General features: G+C 40.6%; 2 protein-coding genes across 3 annotated transcripts in view; both read right to left on the reverse strand.

Annotated features, from left to right (window-relative positions):
• On the reverse strand, nucleotides 1-13,971 carry LOC131467389 (bMERB domain-containing protein 1-like). 2 transcript variants are annotated; one of them, XM_058641257.1, is made up of 7 exons: nucleotides 13,823-13,971; nucleotides 11,463-11,597; nucleotides 7,778-7,898; nucleotides 6,213-6,286; nucleotides 4,972-5,086; nucleotides 3,655-3,725; nucleotides 1-3,079 (listed from the first exon to the last, which is right to left on the reverse strand). In XM_058641257.1, the coding sequence occupies exons 2-7, from the start codon at nucleotides 11,539-11,541 to the stop codon at nucleotides 2,967-2,969; spliced, it is 573 nt and encodes a 190-aa protein (XP_058497240.1). In that variant the 5' UTR covers nucleotides 11,542-11,597; nucleotides 13,823-13,971; the 3' UTR covers nucleotides 1-2,966. The 2 variants fall into 2 exon arrangements, with proteins under 2 accessions (XP_058497240.1, XP_058497239.1); XM_058641256.1 differs by lacking the exon at nucleotides 13,823-13,971 and having other exon boundaries at nucleotides 11,463-12,879.
• Nucleotides 13,967-23,382, reverse strand: part of LOC131467388 (phosphoinositide 3-kinase regulatory subunit 6) — an 18,320-nt gene continuing 8,904 nt past the window's right edge. The window contains exons 4-21 of the mRNA XM_058641255.1: nucleotides 23,136-23,227; nucleotides 22,948-23,016; nucleotides 22,478-22,610; nucleotides 22,185-22,254; nucleotides 21,768-21,960; nucleotides 20,912-21,059; nucleotides 20,113-20,199; nucleotides 18,894-19,137; nucleotides 18,171-18,452; nucleotides 17,599-17,698; nucleotides 17,010-17,144; nucleotides 15,877-15,984; nucleotides 15,676-15,778; nucleotides 15,396-15,457; nucleotides 15,142-15,232; nucleotides 14,963-15,015; nucleotides 14,712-14,818; nucleotides 13,967-14,337 (exon numbers count right to left, since the gene is read on the reverse strand). Coding sequence (XP_058497238.1) covers nucleotides 14,181-14,337; nucleotides 14,712-14,818; nucleotides 14,963-15,015; nucleotides 15,142-15,232; nucleotides 15,396-15,457; nucleotides 15,676-15,778; nucleotides 15,877-15,984; nucleotides 17,010-17,144; nucleotides 17,599-17,698; nucleotides 18,171-18,452; nucleotides 18,894-19,137; nucleotides 20,113-20,199; nucleotides 20,912-21,059; nucleotides 21,768-21,960; nucleotides 22,185-22,254; nucleotides 22,478-22,610; nucleotides 22,948-23,016; nucleotides 23,136-23,227 — 2,234 coding nt within the window. The 3' untranslated portion in view covers nucleotides 13,967-14,180. The remainder of the gene's footprint in view (nucleotides 14,338-14,711; nucleotides 14,819-14,962; nucleotides 15,016-15,141; nucleotides 15,233-15,395; nucleotides 15,458-15,675; nucleotides 15,779-15,876; nucleotides 15,985-17,009; nucleotides 17,145-17,598; nucleotides 17,699-18,170; nucleotides 18,453-18,893; nucleotides 19,138-20,112; nucleotides 20,200-20,911; nucleotides 21,060-21,767; nucleotides 21,961-22,184; nucleotides 22,255-22,477; nucleotides 22,611-22,947; nucleotides 23,017-23,135; nucleotides 23,228-23,382) is intronic.

Genomic DNA, 23,382 nt, shown 5'->3' on the forward strand with positions numbered 1-23,382 from the left:
TTTATACAACACCCTCATAAAATAAATATTTTAACACACACATACATATATATACATATATATATATATGCTGCAAATTAGCGACATTAAGCATAATTGCACATAATTGTAGGTTCAATTCCACGTCAAATAAAAAGATCCTCCGATCACTGATGCCCACTGAGCCTTCCGATTTTCTTTTGAAGTCATCTACTCTGATAGCTAATTGCTTTCATAATATCCATAATTTCACTTTAAGCTAAGAGCACATGTGAAAAAGAAGTACATTTCAAAAGAAAGGGAAATAATTCATTTCAGTATATCTTAAAGGTAGTATACTCGTTGCTTCCATGCCAGCTTAATATCATTTTCCAATTGTGCTTTTCCTTTTATCTTCCTCAATAAAACAAAATAAAAGAAGCATATTTTTCTTTTTATAAAACCTTTAAAAGCAAGATAAACACAATACGTCCTCTGACCAGCACTTCTTCAGATAATGGACACACACTTGTGCATATTAAGAAATTGACAAAATAAGGGCAGCCAGAGTGAGGCACACAGGATTTTGTTATTTGCACCAGTTTTAATTCCCCATCAAAAAACACAGTGACATGTTGTGGCACATACAAATGAGCATTTGACTGGTCAACACAGTCACTGCAATCAGACGGAGGTAAGATTGAGTTCATTTCATTGATTTTATTGACTCAAGCTGAGCACATTTAAGAACCCTGATCATTATAAAAATAGATCCTTACCGTCCTACCCTATTTTACTGTACATGCAGCCTTGCAGTTGATTATTATTATTATTTTTCTTTTTTTACATTGCACAACCAAATGAAACACGAACAAGAGTAACCATCAAGCCAGTGTAACCATAGTAACAAAGCGGTGACAGCTACGGTTCCTCTCATTATTACCCCGTTTCACAGTGCGTTAACAAGCACAGGTATGCACACGTATGCTCACACACTTTCACGTTTGTTTTTTTAACATATTTCTCCCCCCTATACTGAGAGAGCTGTACAGGATTATAGTGTTTTTTCATGAGGGGTTCATAAAGTCCTGCCCTTGTGGAAACTCTGTGGTTTCCACTGAGGATGACTCACACTGAATATTAGACCCCCTGCCTGACTCTGTGCCCGCACTCCCTTTCTGTATTTATCTTCATCTCCCCCCGCTTTTAGCCACTTCATTCCTCTTAATGTTTGCTATTCTCAGCTCCCTCTGCTGCAGCACTATACATGTGTCTCTCCACTGAAAAGTCTTGTGAGAGAGAGTGTAACACACCCTCCACCTGGTGTGAGCGAGCTGCGAGTGTTAATAATAATAATTTAGTTTGAGCAAAATTCAACAAAAGTTCTTATCTCAACTTTGCTCGCGGATACATATTTAAATCTCCATGACAGCATCAGGCGTGGTTGCTGAGTGACATGTGACCCATGCAGCAAGCATGTAACAGAGAGTTGTGTTTATCTAATCCAAGTCACGGACTTGTACAAATTATAACAAGAGAGAAAGAACACTGTGTTTTCTCTCGATGATGCAACTCGAGTGTTTTTGTCACACCTTTGGATTCTCATCTCTATCACACCCACCCAACCTCATTTTCCCTCATTGTCAATATGAGAGGTATATATGGTTGCTATAGTGATTATTCCTCTTGGCAACACAGAGACCAGCCCCACTGTTTGATTGGCCGCCACATCCCTCTGGTTGTGTAAACCACTGGCTGATAGATACCGTCCACAGATACAGTCTGTGGAACGGATCTAATTTGGTTAATGAAAAAATATAGTAGTAGAGGTAAGGGGTTTCAACCCTGGCTCGTAGAAATAGTATATAATTATATAGTGTATGAAACACATATTTCTTACTCCAAACTGTTTTCGAAATAATTGTAGAATATTCCACTATGCGTAGTATTTTATGTTTTGTGCACAGCACTTTGTTGACCTCTGGATTAGATCCTGATGCACATTTCCTGATTTTTTGAATGAATGGAATAATATATACAGTACTGAACTCAACTTTGATCCACAACATCAATGTAAATATGTATGGATGGTAAAAAACAAAAAAAATGAAAGTAATGGACCAGAATTAATTATTCATACTGAAATAATCTATATACACACACACCTTGGTCTGCTCATGTTTGCTTTGGATCGATGTGATACTGCACGTACATATTCACACTGTATGTACTCACTGTCTTCTTTCTGCTGGCAGTATTTCAGTCCCTATTAATAATAATAAATATCAAGTAAAATACTGAAGCAGGAGAAGTTGGTCTAAGTAAGAATTGGCAAAAGAATAAAAAAACCAACAACCCACCACTTTCCAAAAGGTCATAGCCATTTTCACAGGTAACTTCATCCTGACAGAGCCTCAGATTAATGTCACATTCATTAGTGTTATCTCTGAAGTGCTAATTATGAAGTCCCAGCTGTGTGTCTGCACTGACCTGCAGGCTCCCGCAGAACAGTTCATTTTTAATGAGAGACGACTGTTACTAACGCACCAATTAAGTCTTTCAGTGCAAAACAAAATTGTGGGTGTGTCGGGAATTCAAGTGGTTTCTAGCTTCTGACTTGAAATAAATATTACACGAGGAGGGCATGTGACGAAGAACACGAATAAAGAATGGAAGCATGTATGGAAAGAGAGAAATTGACAGTAGTGGTACAAAATAAAACTGTGAAAGTGAAAGATGAACACATCAGCACATCCTTTGGGAAACTGCTCCGTCCATGTTTCTTAGTCTTTCTTGGACTAAAAAGCTGAAACTGGAAATACTGTCACTTGTTCCTGTGTGTTTTTGTTCTGTTTTCTACTTACTGTTCCTGGTTCAGCGACCTTGTGTTTTGTGAAAGGCGCTTTAGAAATCAAAGTTATTATCATTATTGTTATTATTGTTATTATGATTATTATTATTGTTGTTGTGCAGTGGTCAGTTTTGGAGCTCTCCACTTTGGATCCAGTCTACATGATAGAGCATGTGAAGCCACAGCACTCCTTCAGCAGGGTGAGGCCCGTCTTGGTGAAGGGAGAAGAGGTCTGCTGAGCCCTGGACGGCACTCGTCTGGTTGGTACACCTGCAACACAAAGAAATCACACAATTGCGTGGTGCTTTGTGTTAAGTATGTGGCAGAAGACAAATTGCAGGTGTGGTAAGAGCTTGTTATCCACTACACGTTTCAGTCAGTGACCTGTATTTGCAGAAATGTTTTCCAAGGAGCTGTTGGGACTTTTAATGTGAGGAGTTATTAAGCGCTGTGATGGGGATTAATTCCCTGAGAGCACAGCCAGGTATTTTCAGCACTGCAAACATTAATTATACGGTTTGCCGCTTTAACATTTTGAAAAGTGAAATAAATAGGTAACCATTGCTCCGACCAGACAAAAATGTAGCACAGCAAGCTCTACCTGATGGTTTCTGAACTATCTGAAAGTGTTTTCACCCAGCACATTTATTTTTTAAGTGATCTGCCAGGTAGTTGCATTTAGTTCCTGGTTCCTGTGGTGAAAATGCACCGTGTGAAATCTAAAAAAAACATTTAGAACACGGAAATTGTTTTGTCACCGAATACTTCCTCCTCTGCTTCTTAATCTTGCCGTCACTTATCAATACTTCGATGGTGAACAGAGATACAGCTTTATGCTTTGTTACCTGTCTTCATTATGTTTTTGGGAAATTTGGACTTGAGGAAATCTGCCATTTCTTTATCTTCTTCTTTCTCCCTGTAGAAGAAAGACATACATGCATGAAAATTCATGATTATATGCAATATGTCTTCTTTTGCCTGCAAAACAAGAACCTGTCCGAACCTTTTAAAAAGTGAGGGAGGTACTTTTAATTTCCTTTGTCTCTCTGACTGCAAGAAAGATGATTTTTACAGAAGATACGGTATATATGACGAGAGAAACATCTCTATATTCTAACATGGTCAACGCGGCCTTGAGCGCTGTCACATCCTCTTCTCCCACTGATCCATTAGCACAATGCTATTCACAGGTTTCCTTCCTCTCACCTTCCCCCCCCCCCCCCAGAAGCCCTTCAGCTCTCACAGCATGCTCTAAGCTGCCAGCTTTTCTCACAGCCAAACAATGTTTGATACCCTCAGACTTGGAGAGTAGAGAAGATTATGCCACAGGTACAGTAACTGTCCACTATCAGGTCACATTAGATTACAAATGAAGACTTCAAGAACCTGTGAGGATATAAACACTGCTTCACAGTTTCCTTGTCCATCCATCCATCTTCTACTGCTTTATCCTCCACATGAGGGTCAGCTAACATAGGGCAATAGGCGGGGTTACACCCTGGACAGTTCACCAGTCCATCGCAGGGCCACTCTCACAATTTAACCTAATCCTAATATACCTAATCCCCCCAATCTGCATATCTGCATTTGGACAGTGGGAGGAAAGCGGAGAACCCGGAGAAAACGGGAAAGGCCCACGTTCTTCTTGCTGCAAAGGCAAGAGAGCTAACCACTACACTAACCGTGTGGTCCTTGTGTATAACAAAAACAAAAATATTCATTCATGAGCTTTGACTGGTTCCTACAACGTTTTCCTACGGTCTGTAATGTTTGTGTAACATGGCGGTGCAGGAGTGTCAGAATGGATCTGTCAGCGAGAGCACAAAATAGATGCAAACAATCTTATCTCAACCAATGGCACCACCTTATCCACTGACGCAGGCTAATATATCTTTAATTGGAATATGGCTCTGTGCTGTGCACACTGTATGTCACTCTCCACAGCTCTGTGCCTCAGGAAACATTCCAGGGATTTAATGAGGAACAGCAGGTTGGCTTTGAGGAACTATGAACATGAGTGATAATTAACTGAGACCCAGCTTTACCAGCATTAGTTTTACTAGCAGTGACTGTGATCAGCCAATACACGAATTCTAACGGAGGATTTTCTACTTCAGTAAGAAAGAATTTGAAAGATTTGTGACAGAGCTGTAGCGACTAACCTTAGTCGCTCAAACTCCACATCATCTACAAGGTAATCTCTTGTCTCAACCAGTTTGTGGATCTGCTGCAGTAGTTCGTCTTCCTTCTGCCGGTCCTCGTTGGACTTGTCATTATCTACAGCACAAAAGAAGAAGGAAACTCAGCAGATATCCATTGTTTTTCCCAGATTACCTGCATGAGAACAAATATGATGGGGAACTAAAAAACTGCATGGAAATAAGTGACTGTATATGGAAATCTGTTGTTCATAATTTGTTGTTGACTAGCAAGGACCATGCCACAAAATTGTGCAGTTAGGAGAGTTTATTGTAAACATTAATGAGGATGAATTAGCTGGATGGAGACAGATGAATGATGGTTGGAGTTTGTCGGTAGTGAAAGACTCAGTATGGGTGTAACGTCTCGCCATCAATCCATTCAACTGCTTAAACTACACCAGACAAACTGAGTGGGAAAGACAGTCCCTTGCCTGCACCCCTCCTTCATGTCATTCACCACGGAACTGCGCCTCATGCCTCATCCGTCTCTTTCCAGGGGAACGTCATGACTGAAGGGTGTCTCCAGATGCTGGCCAGTTCCTAGCTTCTGCAAACAACTGCAAAGTTTCCTAGTTTCCTGCCAACTTCTACCATCGCTTCATCCACAACTTCAGCTTCGTGGTCGCTCACCTCACAGTTCTCACTGGTTCCAAGATGCCCAAGTGGTCCCCCTACCACGAGGAGGCATTCCAGATCCTTAGATTTTAAAAAGATTTATCTTAGCACCAATCCTCCAGGTGCAAGACCCTGATTGCCTCAGACATGGGGGGGGGGACCTGTCCTCAGTATGCAATATGATGGGGGAGAGGTGAAACCCAACAATTCACACTATTATGCAAGCACAACAGGAACGGGCTCAAAGATGTACAGATTGGATGTGAAGGAGTTATGGTCGAGAAGGATGAAGGAGTCAAGGTAGAGCGATCTGAAACAAATGGAGTTTGTTGGCTGGTTATTAGAGTGATGGTTGAGGCATGGCCCTGCTGCTGAACTTAATTTGATTTTTTTTTTCTTTTTAGAAAAAAGAGGTTCATGCTAGACTTGTTGAGAGCGAAATGAAAAGATCAACAAGTTTGAATCTAGTGGCAGGATGAAAAGCCTGGATGTTTTCATCTAATTCTCGACAACAAATTGAATTTGCTTCCTCCTCTTCCACTATCCACAGCCAATAATACTCAGAGAGGAAAGGTGTTGAGTGCTACCTGGTATGGATACTAATTTGTGCAGCTCCATCTTTAGACGAGTGATTTCCTTGCACAGCTGAATGTCATCCATCCTGTGATGGTACAAAACAAAAACACACAGCAACAGTTATGGAAGTACACTTATGGCAAATTATACAAAGGAAATTGAGAAATCTTGACTCGAGCGAACGGGAAAATAAAAATGTAAAGAGAGAGATCTTGATAGTGCTGATGCTGTATTTCCCACAGGAAAAGACACAATCTCTTCTCAACAACAATCCCAGTGGCACACTCAGAATCAGATCGCTTTCACTCGGTGAGTGTGTTTCTCACTTTCTTTCTCTTTCAGTGACTATTCTAAACAGAGGATCATTACTGACACTGGGCTGGGATGAAAAATGGTCCCTCGTGTGTCCCAGCATCAAAGCATCTGAATCTGTTAGTATCAGGACCCTGATAATCTGTTATTATCAGGGTCAAACTGATAAATTACACATTACTACACACACTCGTCATTGTTGTTGTTCGCTGGAGAAATGGCCATAAGGTCTGGAATACAAATGAAATGAAGAAAACAACTCTCCCATCTCCAGCCTCCTCACTTCCACCTTCTTCACTTCTCTTTGATTCTCCTACTTAATCTGCTTGCTGCTCCACACACACACACACACACACACACACGCCACTCCTCACCGTGTCCAAGCAAAGCAGTGTGAGTGCCTTTTCTTTCAGAGGAGAAGAAGAATAAGTAGCCTGCATAGCTGAAGCAAAGGGAAAGACGATGGAAGTTTACAGGGGGTCAGGTTGGGGCGTGATGAGTGGAGGGACTAGAGGGCAACGTGTTTCAGATCACAATGTGGTCTGGTCTCTGTTGTTCCAACACGTTGTTGGTAATGTTGGTACGTATATTCTTAGTCTACATGCTTTTTGATTCATAATCACAAAATGAATAGATGTCACACTCCTTCTCTGGGTGTTGATCTTGAGCCTCTGATTTTAGTAGCTTTACATTTACTGCAGGAAACCCCAACCCCTTTAGTTGTTTACCATCTTCAGTAAACAAGCTTTCAATGTTTTTTTGTTTTTTTTAAAGCTCCCAAGTTCAAATCGTTCTGTAAATGGCGTACAGCAATATGCTATGATTTGATATGATGTACAGCATAAAGACAAAGAGAAGAGCTTCTTGGTCGGGGCAGAAAATGGTTTAAAGCTTTCAGTTGAAGGGGACTCTCTAGATTTACTTCCAAGGAGAGATTGCTCTTAGGCTAAAGAGGCTTCAGATATGGAGAGAGAGATAAAACAAATAATAAGGTTTAATATTGGTCTGGCATTTATTAGATAGGGGTACGCTCAAGCCACAAAAGGATTCCACAGTGACTTTCATTTTTAATCTTCCCTGGAGGAAGAGCTGCGTCTCTCTTTGTCACTGATGCATTATTCATTCTTTTTGATGTGCGATGAGCAGTTCACGCCATATGACCAAAATATGGGATCTCTAAACTTATACTCAGAAAAACAGAAACACACCAGCATTGACTCTATATGCCGTCTTTCTTATTACCTCATGCACTAATGGCACTCACATGTATCTGAGCTCCGACTCCCTCCTGACCAGGACATCTCTGATTCTCTCGATCTTCAAGAGCTCGCCCTCGATGTCGTCCACAGTGATGGTAGAGTCGGCCATGGACACCACATCATCATCTGAGGGAGAGAGAGAGAACGGCTTTTGAGTTTCCAGACTGTTGTAAAAGAAAATGTGTTAAATCAGTTATTCTCAAAGTCTTTGTACCACCAACATTAAAATACAGTGGTGTAAATAGGCCGAGCAAAGTCAGCTAGAGACTTTTCACAGGAGGCAGATTTATTCCCGATGAGATTATCTACTTTGTCATCGTCCTCCTCTTCCTCACACATACTTCACACACTGGTATAGTGAAATCAGATAAAGATGGAGAGAGAGATAAGGTGACTCTAATGTATTATTATTATATTATTTGTTTCATGCAAACATTTCTAAGCTCCACTCCACGATCACATTCCCCGCTAAATAGAAGAGTAGAACAGCACTTCTCCTACGTGTACCACTGGTGGCACACGGACCACAGTTTGAGAACCATGGTGTTAAACACATACAAGATGACTGACACAAGAAACATTGCTGTGCTTTTTTTGTTTTGTTTTAAATGAAAGTAGTTGACAAATTGCAACGGAGATGGAATTTCTGCATGGAGTTTGCATGATCTCCCGTGTGTGTGTGTTTGACCCTTATGTGGAGGATAAAGTGGCAGAAGATGGATGAATGGATGGAGTTTACAATATCACACAGAGACAGACAAACTATAGCTACATACTGTACTCATCTACATTTCAAACGTGTATAAACAGCTGCAGCAGATGTGGTTTAAAACTGCTGCTTGATTAGGTGCGAAGTGGAGCATCACAGCAAAATTGCAATGTGTCATGCTTTGGCACATCTCTCACACACACACGCACACACACACGCACACACACACACACACACACACGCAACTACTCTTGTTCGGACCCTGCACTAACTTACCAAAGAACAGTCTAACCAAAATATATCCTTAACTGTAACCATAACTAGTTTATGCCCAACACTAACTCTAACCTTAACCACAATTAGTTAATGTCTAACTCTAACCTTAATCTAACCACAATTTAAATCTCCTTTTATGATCGCTGTTCAGTCGTTCAGTGACACCAAATGCACAGGTTTTGATACTATACTTGACAGCGTTAATTCACTGCAGAGTTCACTCCAGTTCTTTGTGGGGTTCTCGGATCCTGATTGGATACAAATGGCACCCTCAAAGTTTCTTGTAGATTTACCGTCAGAGCCCTGAGACTGTGAGACCAATGCCACTGATCAAACTCTCAGATCAGACAGAGCTGTTGGAATGTAAAACTCAAGAATCTCACTCAAGACAGCAACTTAAGATCATTTACACACTTGCCATCAAAGAGTTTTAGCACACAGTAGAATGGATTCTGACGATAACATGGACTAATGAGATTGCAGTCTGAATCTCAATAGGAAAATTCTCTTTCACACACAGCAGCAGCAGCAGCAGCAGCAGCTCTGATTTCATGCAAATAAATAAGCATATTCTGCACAGAGGGTTCCTCAGTGGTAACATGGTAACCGCTGCCTTAACCATGACACTGTGCCACACTTTGAACCACATTGAATACAGCAAGCATTTCATTATGACCTTTGACATTTCCGTCTTTAATATCCAACAGAATATAAATGTATATGAAACTGTACAATGTCTGCCATGTAACACGTCTGCGATGAAACTGTGTCAAGGGCCAGACATCTGTGATAAGAAGGGACATTGAATCAGAAACAGCTGAACCACAGGTCTCACTTCAAGTTGGGTAACTAAAAGACAGATTTGGACGGAATTATCAAGGTGATGTGCACCTATGTTCACTTTGTTTTACCTGTCGCTCTTTGATCCCCTGCCCATTTTTACTCCCGGCCAGTTTGTCAGTTCAGTATTCACGCAATCAGCTTCACACAATCCTCTCTTTGTTTCTCGGTGTAGTGATATTAGGTCAGACCTGTCGCCTGGTGACATTCCTGTGATAAAGTGAAATGATTTATTAAAGAAATGAGGGTTCTGGGAGGCATAGGGGCCAAAGACAGCTGAGCTGAATGACTGGACATCATTCAAAAGTGATGAGGCAGAGAGTTGGAGACTGATGAGCTGCAAATTCACGACCACACTTTTACAGAATATTCAAATTCTGCTGAATGTGTCATATACTCACTGCAGTTCAATCAACACTTGCATTCCTGCAGAGACCTCCAAACAAGCTTCACTTGCAATGACTGCGGGTTGTTATAGTTGACTGATGTGTTATTCTTTTTAGAAAATGTTCAATATGACAGCACTGGCATGGTTTGCTGTCTTCTTATATTGTTGGAGACATCATGTTCCTCTGCAGAGCCTCTCAAGGACAGGTTATTCTGCCACTGAGCAGTTATGACTCATCTCTGAACACAGCACCGTTTTCACAAGAACGACCGTTCATTCCTTTACACTTCCTCCCTTTCCATTCATCTCCTTTTGCCTCTCCTCATTTCACCCTACATCTCTGCTACGCCTCCCTCTCTTTTTTTTTTTTACCCAAGCACCTTAAAGATGTGAATTACATCAAGAGCTCAATTTACAGGCTTTGCCCCAAAATGACACAGAGCAAAAAAAAAAGAAGGAGAAGAGTGGGATGATGAGAATGATTGGACAGGTGGGAGGCATGAGATAAATAAAGGTGTGACATCTTCCAGTATGATGAAAAAAGCTTTGCAAACTTTCAGCTGACTGATCACATGAATTCACTTGTTATTGAGCAAGAGCAGGGAAGATAAAAAAGAAAGAAAGAAAACAATCGGTTGTTTAAACAATTTCTTCAACTATAGCTCCTGTAATGTGAAAGTGCTTTTCTCTGGTTTTAAATATTTACTGGGCTCTAAATATTAGACAAAATGGTAAGTCAAGAAAAAAAACAATTGTTAATTGTAGGTTTTTAAATGAAAAGTGACTGTGAGGAGCAGACACGTTTATTGAACCTTTATAAATTCCAACGTGTGTCACCCTCACAGCCAAGAAAACACACATATACCCACTGATTTTGCATTCTTTGCATGGGCAATCATAGACATAATGTATTCCTTAGCCCCTTACCCCAACCATAACCAGCACAACTAAATGCCAAACCCTAACCTAAACCTAATTCTAACCCCAAAACCAGGTCTTAATCCTCAAAAAGCCTGTTAAAGTTGTGAGGAGCAGCCAAAATGTCCTGACAGAGATAGGTTTGCATGACAGTTGGTCCACACAGCCTACGTAAGACATGCACACACACACACAAGCACAAAAGACAGACACCTGTGGATTCTTGACATTTTTTTTTCATTGTCTGTCACACTGATCTGTTATATTAAATCTTCAAGTCTAGAACTGCAAATCTGTTAAAACAAACCCCATACGGAATAATGTGACAATGCCATAGATTATAAACAGGCTATATACACCACACAGACACATGTGAAGATCCCTCAAAATTCACTTCACTATCACAAAGACAATGTCTCTCTATACTGAAGATGAAGATGATGATGATGATGAACCTAAAGCAAAGAGAAACATCATTTTACTGTGGCAAATACAACATAGCCTACGGTGCATACTAACAGACTGACAAATAATAACACTGCAGTGTTGTTTGGTTAACCTGGTTTGCTGGTGTCACTGCTCCATTCAGTGCGCTCCAATGAACCGTACTGATGAGAAGATCCTTGCTTTCTCTCCATCGGTTCGGCAGCAGAGGCAGCTCTTACTCCTCTTATCGCTCCTCCAGCTGCAGATGCTGAGAAACAGGAAGAACCTCAGGGGAGGGTCTCACAGACTCTGTGTGTTGTTGTCTTTCAATGAGTCATCAGCAGGCAGTCACCAGCCTGCAGAGGTAGAGTGAGAGTTCCTGTTGCCCCACCACCACCACCACCACCACAACCCTCCTACCCCAGCTCAGGCAGGTGTCAATGTGTCAACACCACTGCTAGTTGTAGGCGGATAGAAGCAAACTAGTGCCCTCTGATGGCCACTGGACGCAGTAACTGTGCAGCAGAGCTCAGTTTGCGGTGCATCAGAGCAAAACCACTTCCCTATCTCAGTCAACTCACGTAGTTGACTCACGACATACAAGCAAACACAGCACTGTTTCCCCAAAAACAAACATTTATTCACATCGTCATATTTTACATTTATAATATCATTCTCTTCACGACATAATATGAAAATAATGTGCAAAATTGTTCAGGAATTCCCAGCTCATGATTCTACTCTTCCCAGAATTTTAGAGACACAGACACACAGGCTCACACCATTTTAAGTCATACATCTATAATTACACATCACTGCTAGTTACTAAGACTATGTGCTTTTTCTAAAGGATGCACAACACTGAAGCTCCTGAGCCATTTTTGTGATATTAACATGTGATTGCAAAACAGAGTATTTGACTCTGACTTAAAACCAGCTATTTGACCATATTATGTCAAATATTGGGACAGTATAACACAACTGTACATTATGGGAGTTTACCCATCAGGACATAATTACACAAAAGTCATATATTACATATTTACAGCAGTTCTTTTGGCGTTTACCCTCCTTGAGGAATCCAAAAACAACAGCCCTGCACTTTCAGTGCAAATAGATGGAGATTAACACACCTACGTGGAATGCACCACGCTGAGTGAAGGTGGGTCTGGGTACATTTGAGACATTTTCTGACAAAGTTTCACTTTCAAAAACATCGCCAAAATAAGCTCTACGTCTTGTTCAACATGGAGCACAGTGATTGCAAATATGATCAGCTACTGTCTTATTCTGTATCCATTACATTACATTACATGTCATTTAGCAGACGCTTTTATCCAAAGCGAATTACAATGGAATTGAGTACAATCAGCCAGGGGTGGAGTCGAACTTGCGACCATGATGTCTTTTGCATACATGGTACCGGTCTTAACCACTGAGCCACTCCACCCCATTTATCCACAGTTTTCTACTGATACTATCAACACGAATGTCTCTTCTTTCTCTGTAGTAATTTCTGACATTGCAAATAAACATATATACATATACATATATATATATATGTATATACTGTATATATATATACACATATACATCCATCCATATATATATATATATATATATATATATATATAACACACACACATATACATTCATATATATATACATACACACATATATATATGTATATATATATATATATATATATAAAAACATATAGTGCATATTTAACAAACACTAAACCCCAGAATAATGTCAATGATTTCACAACACTTAACCCAACAAGAAACAGGTCAAATTTGAATTTGAAGACAAATGATTCAGTGAAATGTCTGCTGTCATCGTACAGTCATTCAACAATCATGCATGCATTAACAGCTGACGATAGGTGTCTCTATCTCTGCATTATTTTGTTTTTAATATATGTGTGTGTATGCTGTTTGTATTTGAGGCAAAACCTAATTTCTGAGGAACTTTTTAAGTTTAGAGCCAAGATTTAGGTTAAGGTAAGGGTTAGTCTTTAACTGGTTATAATTTAATGTTAGGGATAACAATTTGTTATCCCTATATGTTGTCCAAATGTTTGGAACTCAGAAGAACAGCTGAGAAAACACGAGTGCATGTGTGTGTACTTACACATACAAACCTATCTTTGTAAGGGCATTTTGTCTGGACCGCACAACATTTTGGCTTTTTAAAGAGTTAAGACCTGGTTTTAGAGTTATGATTAGGCACTAGGTTGTGATGGTTTAAGTTTGAGTAAGGGGGTAGGGAATGCATTATGTCAATGATGTGTCCTCACTAAAATATAAAACAGGTTTGTGTGTGTCAAGGAGGCAAAAAAAAGGTAGTGTGTCAATGATGTCATCGTCCAGTATTTACATCCTGTGGAACGCCAGCAGCTATAATGATAAGGTCCAATGACTGCTGATCCAAATACTAGTAGTTTTGACAGTGTCACTATAAACAGGTACTTACTGTGTCCGTACTTACTTGATTTTCTCTCAGTCTCTTGTGATATTGCTCTTGTTGTCCGGCTGTCTTAAAGTACACACAGCAGCTCACCCATTAGGAGCAAAACCCTGTTAAGAGTTGACAAATCTCCCTTTATGTCACTGTAATCACAGCGGAACTGACACCAGTACAGTAGTGTGTTTGTACCCAGCCTTAAGGTGCTCGAGATGCAGTCTTTGTTCACACGTGGCTGTCAGTCCTGACTCACAGAACTAATGCTGTTTTGGGAGCAGCTCAGTATGACTCACAGGTGATTCATGTTGTCAGCCTAGAATTCTGTCATCACCATTCATGTGATCAAAGCACAGTGTGGATAGTCTCGAGTCTTTGTGCAACATCAGTTGATGATTCCAGCAAATGTGTTGATTGGCAGGGAAAGTCCTTTGGTCATGTATTTGCTCAGTCCGGTGTTTTTGTCGTCTCCCAGACTGAATCTAGATTGAATGGTCTTCTGGATGCAGTATCCGGGATCGAGACACGGGGCGATCTCAATGCTATAACACAAGCATGTTTAAAAACAAAACAATCAGTTTTGGAGGTTGCATGGAATGACATTTAAAATGTTTCTATTTGCACAACAAAATTTGGATAACAGTAGTGGCTACTGGATCGAAGCTGAACTTCTCTATGAAGAAAAAAGCAATTAAAGAAGTGGTGCAAATCAAGCTGTGGAATATTCTAGACAACAAGAGAATACTTTAAAACAAACTGTAGGGTTCCACTTTAAAAGTCAATACAGCTGGTGCCCTTCATTAGTAGGGGCGCTTTTTAAACTGCTGGTGATTTGATGGCAACTATGACAACTAATGACCAGTTCTTTAGTCACAAGTCACAAATTAAGCACAGCAGAAGGCAGAGTGTCTTTCACCTGTGCACGTCGGTAAAGGTCCTGTGCGAGTCTCTGTCCAGTGTGACGGTGAAAGGTCGACCCTCCAAAGAGCGAATCTTGATGCTGCTCGTCCGAATCTTTGACTCCTAGAATGTAAAGATAAAAGGGTAAAATTCCTTTTTATTACACAAACCACTTACATTTTAATATGATATGAGTCTTTGCCAGGATAAATCACTAAAAAAAATAGTAATGCAATCAGCAATTTGAGAAATATTGCCTAAACCTACCACAATGTTGCGATGTTGAGATTCAGTGAACGTCAGTGTTAAACAGTTCAGATCTGTGTGTGTGTGAGAGAGAGACAGAGAGAGAGGCATAGAAAAAGAAACTGGATAAGTGTACAGAATATTGAAAATAACAAATATTTCTCTTGGGACATTTGACTGTATTAGAGATCATACTGTACCATCTGCTTCGCTGGAGGGAATGGCACTGATCTGAGCACCTGCTATTCTTACTGAGACTCCTTTGTCAACGTCTCTGCCGCTTAAAATGACCTAGATGCGCGCGCGCACACACACACACACACACACACACACACACACACACACACACAGAGTGAAATACCAAGGCAAACCAGTGTCAGAGGCTATTTCCATAATTACATTTAGTCTATAAAAGGAAGGGAAAATAATCATTTAATGTAAAAAAGCAAATAACCTTTTTGTACTTCACTGAGACCATAGCTCCAGATACTTCCCCTGCACTCCTCCTGGCTTTATCTGTTGGACGGACACATGTACAGACAAAGGGGAGAAGAATGCTATTACATATGCAAAGCACTTGAAAAACAAATATAAAAAGAAACATTGGAACATTGGAAAAAGTGTAACTAAAACACCCTCTTCTGCATGTATATAACTCTGTTCAATGCCTGATTTTGACTTTGCACTGAATTGTAAAGGCTGAAAAAAACTCTGTAAACATGTAATCACTTCACCTCGAATGGATGCTGAGACCTGTCTGAATTCCGGAGACTCCATCTGCAGATGAGTGAGGAAGACATCTTCCACCGGATCCTTCATCAGACTGTTGAATGTGATCTAAAGGAAAACAAATATCACATATTTGAAACTTAACTTTTGAAAATGTGATTCTCCTATATTTGAGAAACAAAAATCAACACACAGGATAATTTTACCTTCACAAAATAGATTGTGAAGTAGATGGGCTGCTGGCCCATGCGGATGTAGTAGGAAATGACATCAGAGATGATGGGCTCGTTTGGTCTGCCTGGGTTTGTCGGTTGCTATGGATGACAAAAAATACGTAAAACATTTTGGTCACACTTGTGTCAGAGCAACGGAATATTCTTCTTCTTCTTTTTTGGAGTCTCTCTTTCGGATCGCCTTCTCAGTGATTCACAGATTTGTCAAAAGATTTTTACCTTCCTGGTGCAACACTTATCTGGGCTTAAGGACCCAGTGGCTGGTCATAGCAACTGAATATAATGAGTCACTACATGGTCAATGGCTTGTGAGGTTTGCCTTCAGGCTGGGGTCATATGAATAGACTCGCCCAAAACGATATCATCAAGGTTAACATTATACTGTAAATCACATTTAATCAAGTTAAGTGTGGAGAGGAGATTTAATAAAGGAATCAAAGGCATGACTGTTGAAATGAAATTCTCCTTCATGAATTCTTGTGAAGAGAACTCAACTCAAAAGCTTTCGCTCACAAGGGCAATAGACTCAGTCACAACCTGTTTATTTTCCCACAGCAAATCTGAATATTATATAAGCTAAAACAAATACATAGAATCATAATTCTCCTTCTAATCATTCTTAAAGCTTCGAATGAGAAAACAATCAGTGCCATAACTCTTACAAAACAATATATACCTGATAATATTTCTCCTGAGTCAGTCTTTCTAATGGCAGGAATTCTGTCATTTGGTCCCAAAGCCTCTTGGAATTAGGAGGATATTTATACTATGGACTTTCCAGAGAGTAAAAAAACATTCTGCGTTTCTTCTCATACAAACAACAGTTTCCACTGAACGGTATGCAGTATCATGAGGATATTAAATGCCCTCATGATAATGTGTCATGTGCCTGTAAGACACTGACAACTACAAGACACTGACAGTGAAAGAGGTTTTTAAAATGAAAGTATCTGAAGGGAAACACCTATAGTAAATGGTCTGTATCTATATGTCACTTCCCTACTCTTGATGACCACTGAAAGTGTTTTACACCTACCTAGCTTCAGTATATAAAAACTCTAAGTAATTTAAACAAACAGTTACATTACTTCTGACTAGTAACATACCATATTGGCCAGTTTGGGGATCATGGAGCCTAAACTCTTGATGTTACAGTTGTACCATGGGTCCACCATGCTCAAGTACGAACCAAGAGTGCAGATTGCAGGATTCCCCTTGGACTGACTGACAGCATGGCTTACCTACAAAAAAGGGAATAAGAAAGCAGAAATTAAAATACATCAAATATGAAAGAAACTACAGCAGTTAGGACAAGTTGGAAGGTTTTTCTACTTTTATTAGCCACTGACTTTAGTTATACTATTAAAAATTACATGTGTATTTTAAGGGAGGATCACATAAATGGTGAAAAAAGATGATGCGTAACTAAATTTGCATTTATTTAACAAGAAAAGCTCAGTGGTGTCACACAAAGAAAGGAGCAATTGCTACAACTGACAGAGAATGTAATTGTTTTACGAAACCATATCAATATCATGATTTGTTTTTCCGTGTGTGTGTGTGTCATACCATTGTATCTATTCATTATTATAGACCAATATCACCATTTTAACAGAGAGCAGTTGCCCTGTCCCCTCTAGAGGTGTGTTGACTTTCACAAGTGAGTGGTGTGTTGACAAGAAAAAGCTGTCTTACTTTTATGGAGGAGACATGAGTTGGAGCTTTGCACACGGGGATGTAGTAAAACTGAAGGTTGACTTTCATCGTCAGAAAAAGCCGCCGCGCTTCCCTTTTCCTGCAAACCAGAGGTTTGTGTGAGAGGAACGACAGGTTTGATGGAGCCGTTTAACTATCCCAACAAAAATGTTTAGGATTGCAACATATGGCCTTTGCAGCATAATAAGTAGTGTTCAGCTTCCTAACTCAGAAAACATTAACACCATACATTTACATGCTTAACCTTGAGGCACATAATCTATATATAGAGATGCAAGATTACAGTTTTCCAAAAAAGGGATTGCCAGGGGAACATGCTGTGTGCTGTGGAATAAAGTTTCCATCAATGCTGAGTAATTGTGTCACTGACAAAGACAAATGCAGAACTCATACTTTCCGTCAACTATTCATGAATGAGTGAGAACCACAGATCATAACGCTTGCAGACACAAACAACTACTGGAAGCTTTAGATTTTTACAGCTCAGACACATGCTGTACAAAGCAAAGCCATGCCCTCCAGCCACTTTCAAAAAAGAATGAATCTCTCACCTGAAGGAGTAGAAGGCCTTAGCCAGGCGGCCCAGGACCCTGTCATCCCCCATGGTGACTATTCTGGCAGTAAAGTACCTCTGGTGCTTGGTTAAGGGGTTGTGTATTACTGTGCTTCCTGCCCGCCTCTGTCGAGGTTCCCCCTTTCTTCCTCTCCCTCCACTTCCTCCTCCAAGACTTGCTTGATCCTCCAGGGTATTCTGCATCAGCACCACATTTTCCTTCCAAGTTGGTTTCATCTTGATTCCTTTACGCCGTGACAGCCTTCCTGGGTCTGGATCACTAAGAGAAGGAGAACATTAACTTTTATACTCCAATATAGAATGAGCATCACTGACATTTCCAATTCAAGTAAAAGAGTTTCCCTGTGCAAAAATTAAGTGACCTAAGTGATTATCAGTCTTCAGTGTAATATGGAAATCTATAAATATCAAGTATAACTAGTCTACGATAACAACAACATATTAAGTTATCTACAAAAACAATAAAGTCCTACATTTCCCCCGTGCATTAGTGCAGCAAATGGCAATGAGTAGTCGTGTTTCATTAGTGAAATAAAAACACAATAAAATTAAAAAGTAGTAGCACCATATATTTCACTACTCACTCGTTTCATAGGCGCTCAACAAAATATAACATAGTTTTTAGATATATAAATGTAGAAATTTTACATAATATATTTTTTTAAATAAAAAATGTAATGGAAAACCAAAAACGGTGTACCTTCTGCATTGTTCCCATGACGTGCTTAAGCTGGCAGTGTCCAAAGATGATGACAGGGAGGGATCAGCACTGGGAGGGAGGTCTCTTTCAATGCCACTGTCATTGGACATGACGGAGAAACGAGTCTTGTCAGATGGCACTGGGTCACTGGGCGACTCTCCCAGATCAAAGTCCTCCTGTTCCTGGCTGAGGGAGAACTGGTCCGACATGGAGCTGGATCGAAGCCACTTGGCCAACTCTCGCCCTGTCAACATTTTGATGTATATTTATAATTTACAGACGGCACAGAACAATACTTCACCCTTGCAGCATCAGTCAGTAAATCTGTACATTCGGTCATGACGTTAATCGACCTGGCTCGGCACAAAGCATACAGTGCAAACTCAAAAAGACGCGTGTGTGTATGTCTTTGTGTGTTAGTCACTGCCAGCTGTCATCAGAGCCTATACATCATAAACCAGACCACAAACATTGTTTCCTGCTACATGCAAATGTGATGTAACTCAGCCTCATGCTACGTGGTCTCAGGGTAAAGTTCAATGACAGGAAGTTAGACTTCTTTACCACTGCAATCGGAAGAATCTATTCACATCATTAAACATCTTGGTCAATAATTATTTTATAATGGAGCATATATGCTGTGTATTCAATGATCACATGAAACCCAAGAGCTTTTACACTGAATAAAGTAGAACCTCATGAACACACCTGGTATTAACATTCGTCCTGAAAGATCTGATTAAGTACAACTCTTCACTCGCGACATTAGCATGGGTCCTGGATGCTTCTCCTGTGACCAGTAACTTACTTTGTGTTTTGTGTCTTAGAACAAAGTTGTACAATAAAAGACTGTGAGACAGATTGTGTTTATGCGCGCTCAGGAATGTGAACACACACACGTCCCCAAACCCACCCCCGAATGTGGTTTTGTGGTCAGGCGTAAAGACACGTTCAGGATGAATTGGGCCTACACACTTGTGATCCACTCACTCAAAATGGAATATATCCCAAGTTTGAATGGTGTCTATGATGATTTATAGTTTTACTAAGCATCCTATTCTGGGAGAAAAGAACTGTAAATACACTGAATGCATATCAGCTTCTGTTCAGTAAGTGCGTGCACATATAATGAGCTAAGTTATTACACTGTCAGATTAGTTCTGTGTGATTTGTAGTAATAATTTCCCCCAGGCGCCACACAGTGTCGTGAGCCACTCACAGATATCCAGATCCTCTTTCCACAGGTGGAAGCTGATCTCTGGGTTAGGAAGAGGGCAGTCATTCAGCGCTCCACTGGACAATGGCTCTGCAATACACACACACAGAGGAAGAAAGAGAGGAAGAGACCAAAACTGTCACAATGACACTCAAAACAAAGCACCCTATCCCTGTTCCAACAACTTCCTCAGTGTCAACACTTCTGTCCATCCCTCGCGCGCCCAGCTCGGATGAGCAGAGAGCAGGTTTATCAGAAGAGTTACTGACATGATAATATATCCGGAATATCCGGAAAGTTTTAAAAATACAGACATGGGACTTGACTGAATGAGACCAAGGAGGAAATCAGTAGATAAAACCAAAGCCCAGACATGTCATGTACACACAGAAACCTGTGTAAGAGTCTCTTTTACAGCTCTGGTAGACTCATTTGAGTAGGAGCTCAGTAAGATGTAAAGTATGAGTATTTATGTTGACTCAAAATGCAACTTGCAAAATATGATATTTTCCATCTACTAGGTTTGACTCAATTCACAAATCAAAACTTTCACCCTGACAACTGCATGGACAAGTAGGAGTCCAGTGAGCCTCACAAATGTGTCCTGTTGCTTCTCCACTCCTACTTGACCCCACTTTGTTAGATAAACACATGTGGCTGTGTCTTGCGGTTTACCCCCCGCCCCCATTTTTTTTTTATGTTTTAGCCATGAAGACAATTTATGCCTCTGATAGAGCTGCTGTGCCCAAAAAGAAACTTTGATTGCATTCTTTTTCTGAAGAGGTTCGAAGCGTATTCCTACCCGAGTCTGTATCAGTGACAATCTCATTGTACAGCCGCTGAAGACAGCTTCTCAGCGCGCCGCCTTCTGCTCTGCCTCCCTCCTCCACACTCTGCTCTCGAGTCGCCAACACTTCCTGGAAGTACTTTTCGACGTCTTGACCCATGTCCTGTCCAAAAAAAACAAATAAGCACACAAACACGAGTGGGTGAACACACAATTACACAGCCACACAAAGGAAGATCAATACATACAGACTGTGTATTAATAGCAAAGAGGTGAGGGGCCAGTTTTGTGTTCGTGTGTCAGCCTTTGTCTGTGTGCTGCTGAGGTGTTACTTTAGGACGAGTGCCAAGACTCAAGTCCACCATGCGGACCAACGGACAACAGCCACAATTCAGGAAGTTTCACATGACATGTACATGTGAGACATGCTGACAAACTCTACTGACAAACACTGCAAGTAAAATCTCCAAATAGGCTGTGCATGCTGTGACCATGCATCACTTCTCTGCACACAGAGGTCATTCGCTTCCACCCTGAAGTGCAAGAGTCAGCTCTGCAGATGCATCCTGCTTTAAACAGAAACGGTAACCTAAACTTTGTGTCTTCAGACCTTGTACTTCCTGAGTGTAGAGCTTCATATTTAACGGACCTCTGAGGGTCATGTGGAGATATTCAGGTTCCCCCCCCCCATCACGGTGACACTTATCTTCACAGTTCACAAACTCTTGAAAGCTTCTTACAGAACAGGCCAAGCAAACCTGCAGTCAACTGATACAGAACAGGCTAATGGTGACAACCACAGCTAAAGAGGGACATGCACTGCAGTGACCAAGTTCAACCCAATAGTATTTGTGCGTATAGTATCACTGACCTTCAGAGCCTGAGCCAGTTTCGGCCCACTGCATTGCTCTGGACCCAAAGCAGCCTGGATAAAGTGTTGGACCACATTGCTCATACGATCTACGGGACTGAGAAAGCCACCTGATGCTGAAGCTGCAATATCGCCCAACAGCACTTGTTCAAGGGAACCAGCAAAAACTTCTGGGTCAGCCAAAACAAAAACTCTGTGAAGAATATAAAAGTTGCAGACAAAGTATTAAGTGAAGTATTAAGTATAAAATGTGATGGATGATAATGATAACGCTAATAACAATAACATGTTGACTCGTCATGCCTTAATAATTACATGACAAACAAGTAAGCCAGTTTGTCTACATGCTTTTTTAGTTTTAGTTTAGTTTTTTTCTGAATGTACTATGAAGCAATAGATTATGTATTTTGGACTCACCGCTCCTGAAAGTGATAGTGCTCATTTTTAAGTCCCTGCTCTGCTGTGAACATCCTCTGGTACATCAGACCTGTGGGCAAAAGTAGCATTTACTTACATCATGTGGTTTTCATATCATCATACAGATTAATTGGGAATTTAACATTAAAACAACCGATGGCAGTATGTTACATGTTGTCTCCTGGTGGCCCCTGTAGTGAGTGTGAAATGTGCTCATCCATTCTAACCATCTGCTGCTTTATTTTGTCTAGCTATTTGATATTTCAGTAGCTTAAGTTTATAGATGTCTGTACCTGGAATGGAACGTTCCGTTTTAATTTGCCTTGTGTAGCTGAGTCCTACTGTGCAGTAGGGTTGAGGGTAGGTCAGGAGTCGCTTGCAAAAGTCGTAGATCCGCTTGTACAGCTCATCTGGAATGTAGGCTGTCTGGAATATCAACAAACACAGAAAATTTGCAACTATTACTGCGAAAAAAGGAAAAATAATTAACATAGACAATGCTACTCTGCGGGCCACACGGTGGTCTGGTGGTTAGCACTCTCGCCTTGCAGCGAGAAGACCCGGGTTCGAGCCCCGGTTGGAACAAGGGCCTTTCTTGTATTCATCATCATTGTTTACTTTTTCAGAGTGTATGGAAAGAGCGTCCTCTGTCTTTATGCCCTTGGTTTGGTAATCAGTTCAATATCGTTCTGGAAAAATCCCTTCATGTAAATATTTAAACAATAGTGCTAAAAGCATGAAGGATGTGGCAGGAACACCGTACCTGAATGATAGCATACATGAGAGTGTGGAGCAGAGGGATGATGCGTTTGCGAGAATCCCATCTCTCGGCCTGCAGGGAATGGATGACACTCCTCGTCAGTAAATTAAATTCAAATTAACCAATCATCAATGATTCCAATACACTGAAATGTGTAGTTTCACAGTGCCAACAGTTGCACTGCAGAATACCTTCTCCAGGTCCTTTATTAGCACCCACACCAGAGATAAGCTGTTGGCAGGATTGTTTTTAACCTTCTTATGAAGCGTCCATCTCAGCATTCCTGTAAACACAGAAAAGCAGACAAGACATTCACAGCTGCAAGTTTCCCACCGCAATCTTGTGAAATGTGTCACATTTTTCTCCATTACACCGTTAATCCAAAATAAGTCTAATGACTCACAACTGAACAGCCCTCAGTCTGCCGACACATAAATA

The sequence above is a fragment of the Solea solea genome, chromosome 10 (genome assembly GCF_958295425.1).
Source record: "Solea solea chromosome 10, fSolSol10.1, whole genome shotgun sequence".
In the NCBI taxonomy this organism is placed as follows: domain Eukaryota; kingdom Metazoa; phylum Chordata; class Actinopteri; order Pleuronectiformes; family Soleidae; genus Solea; species Solea solea.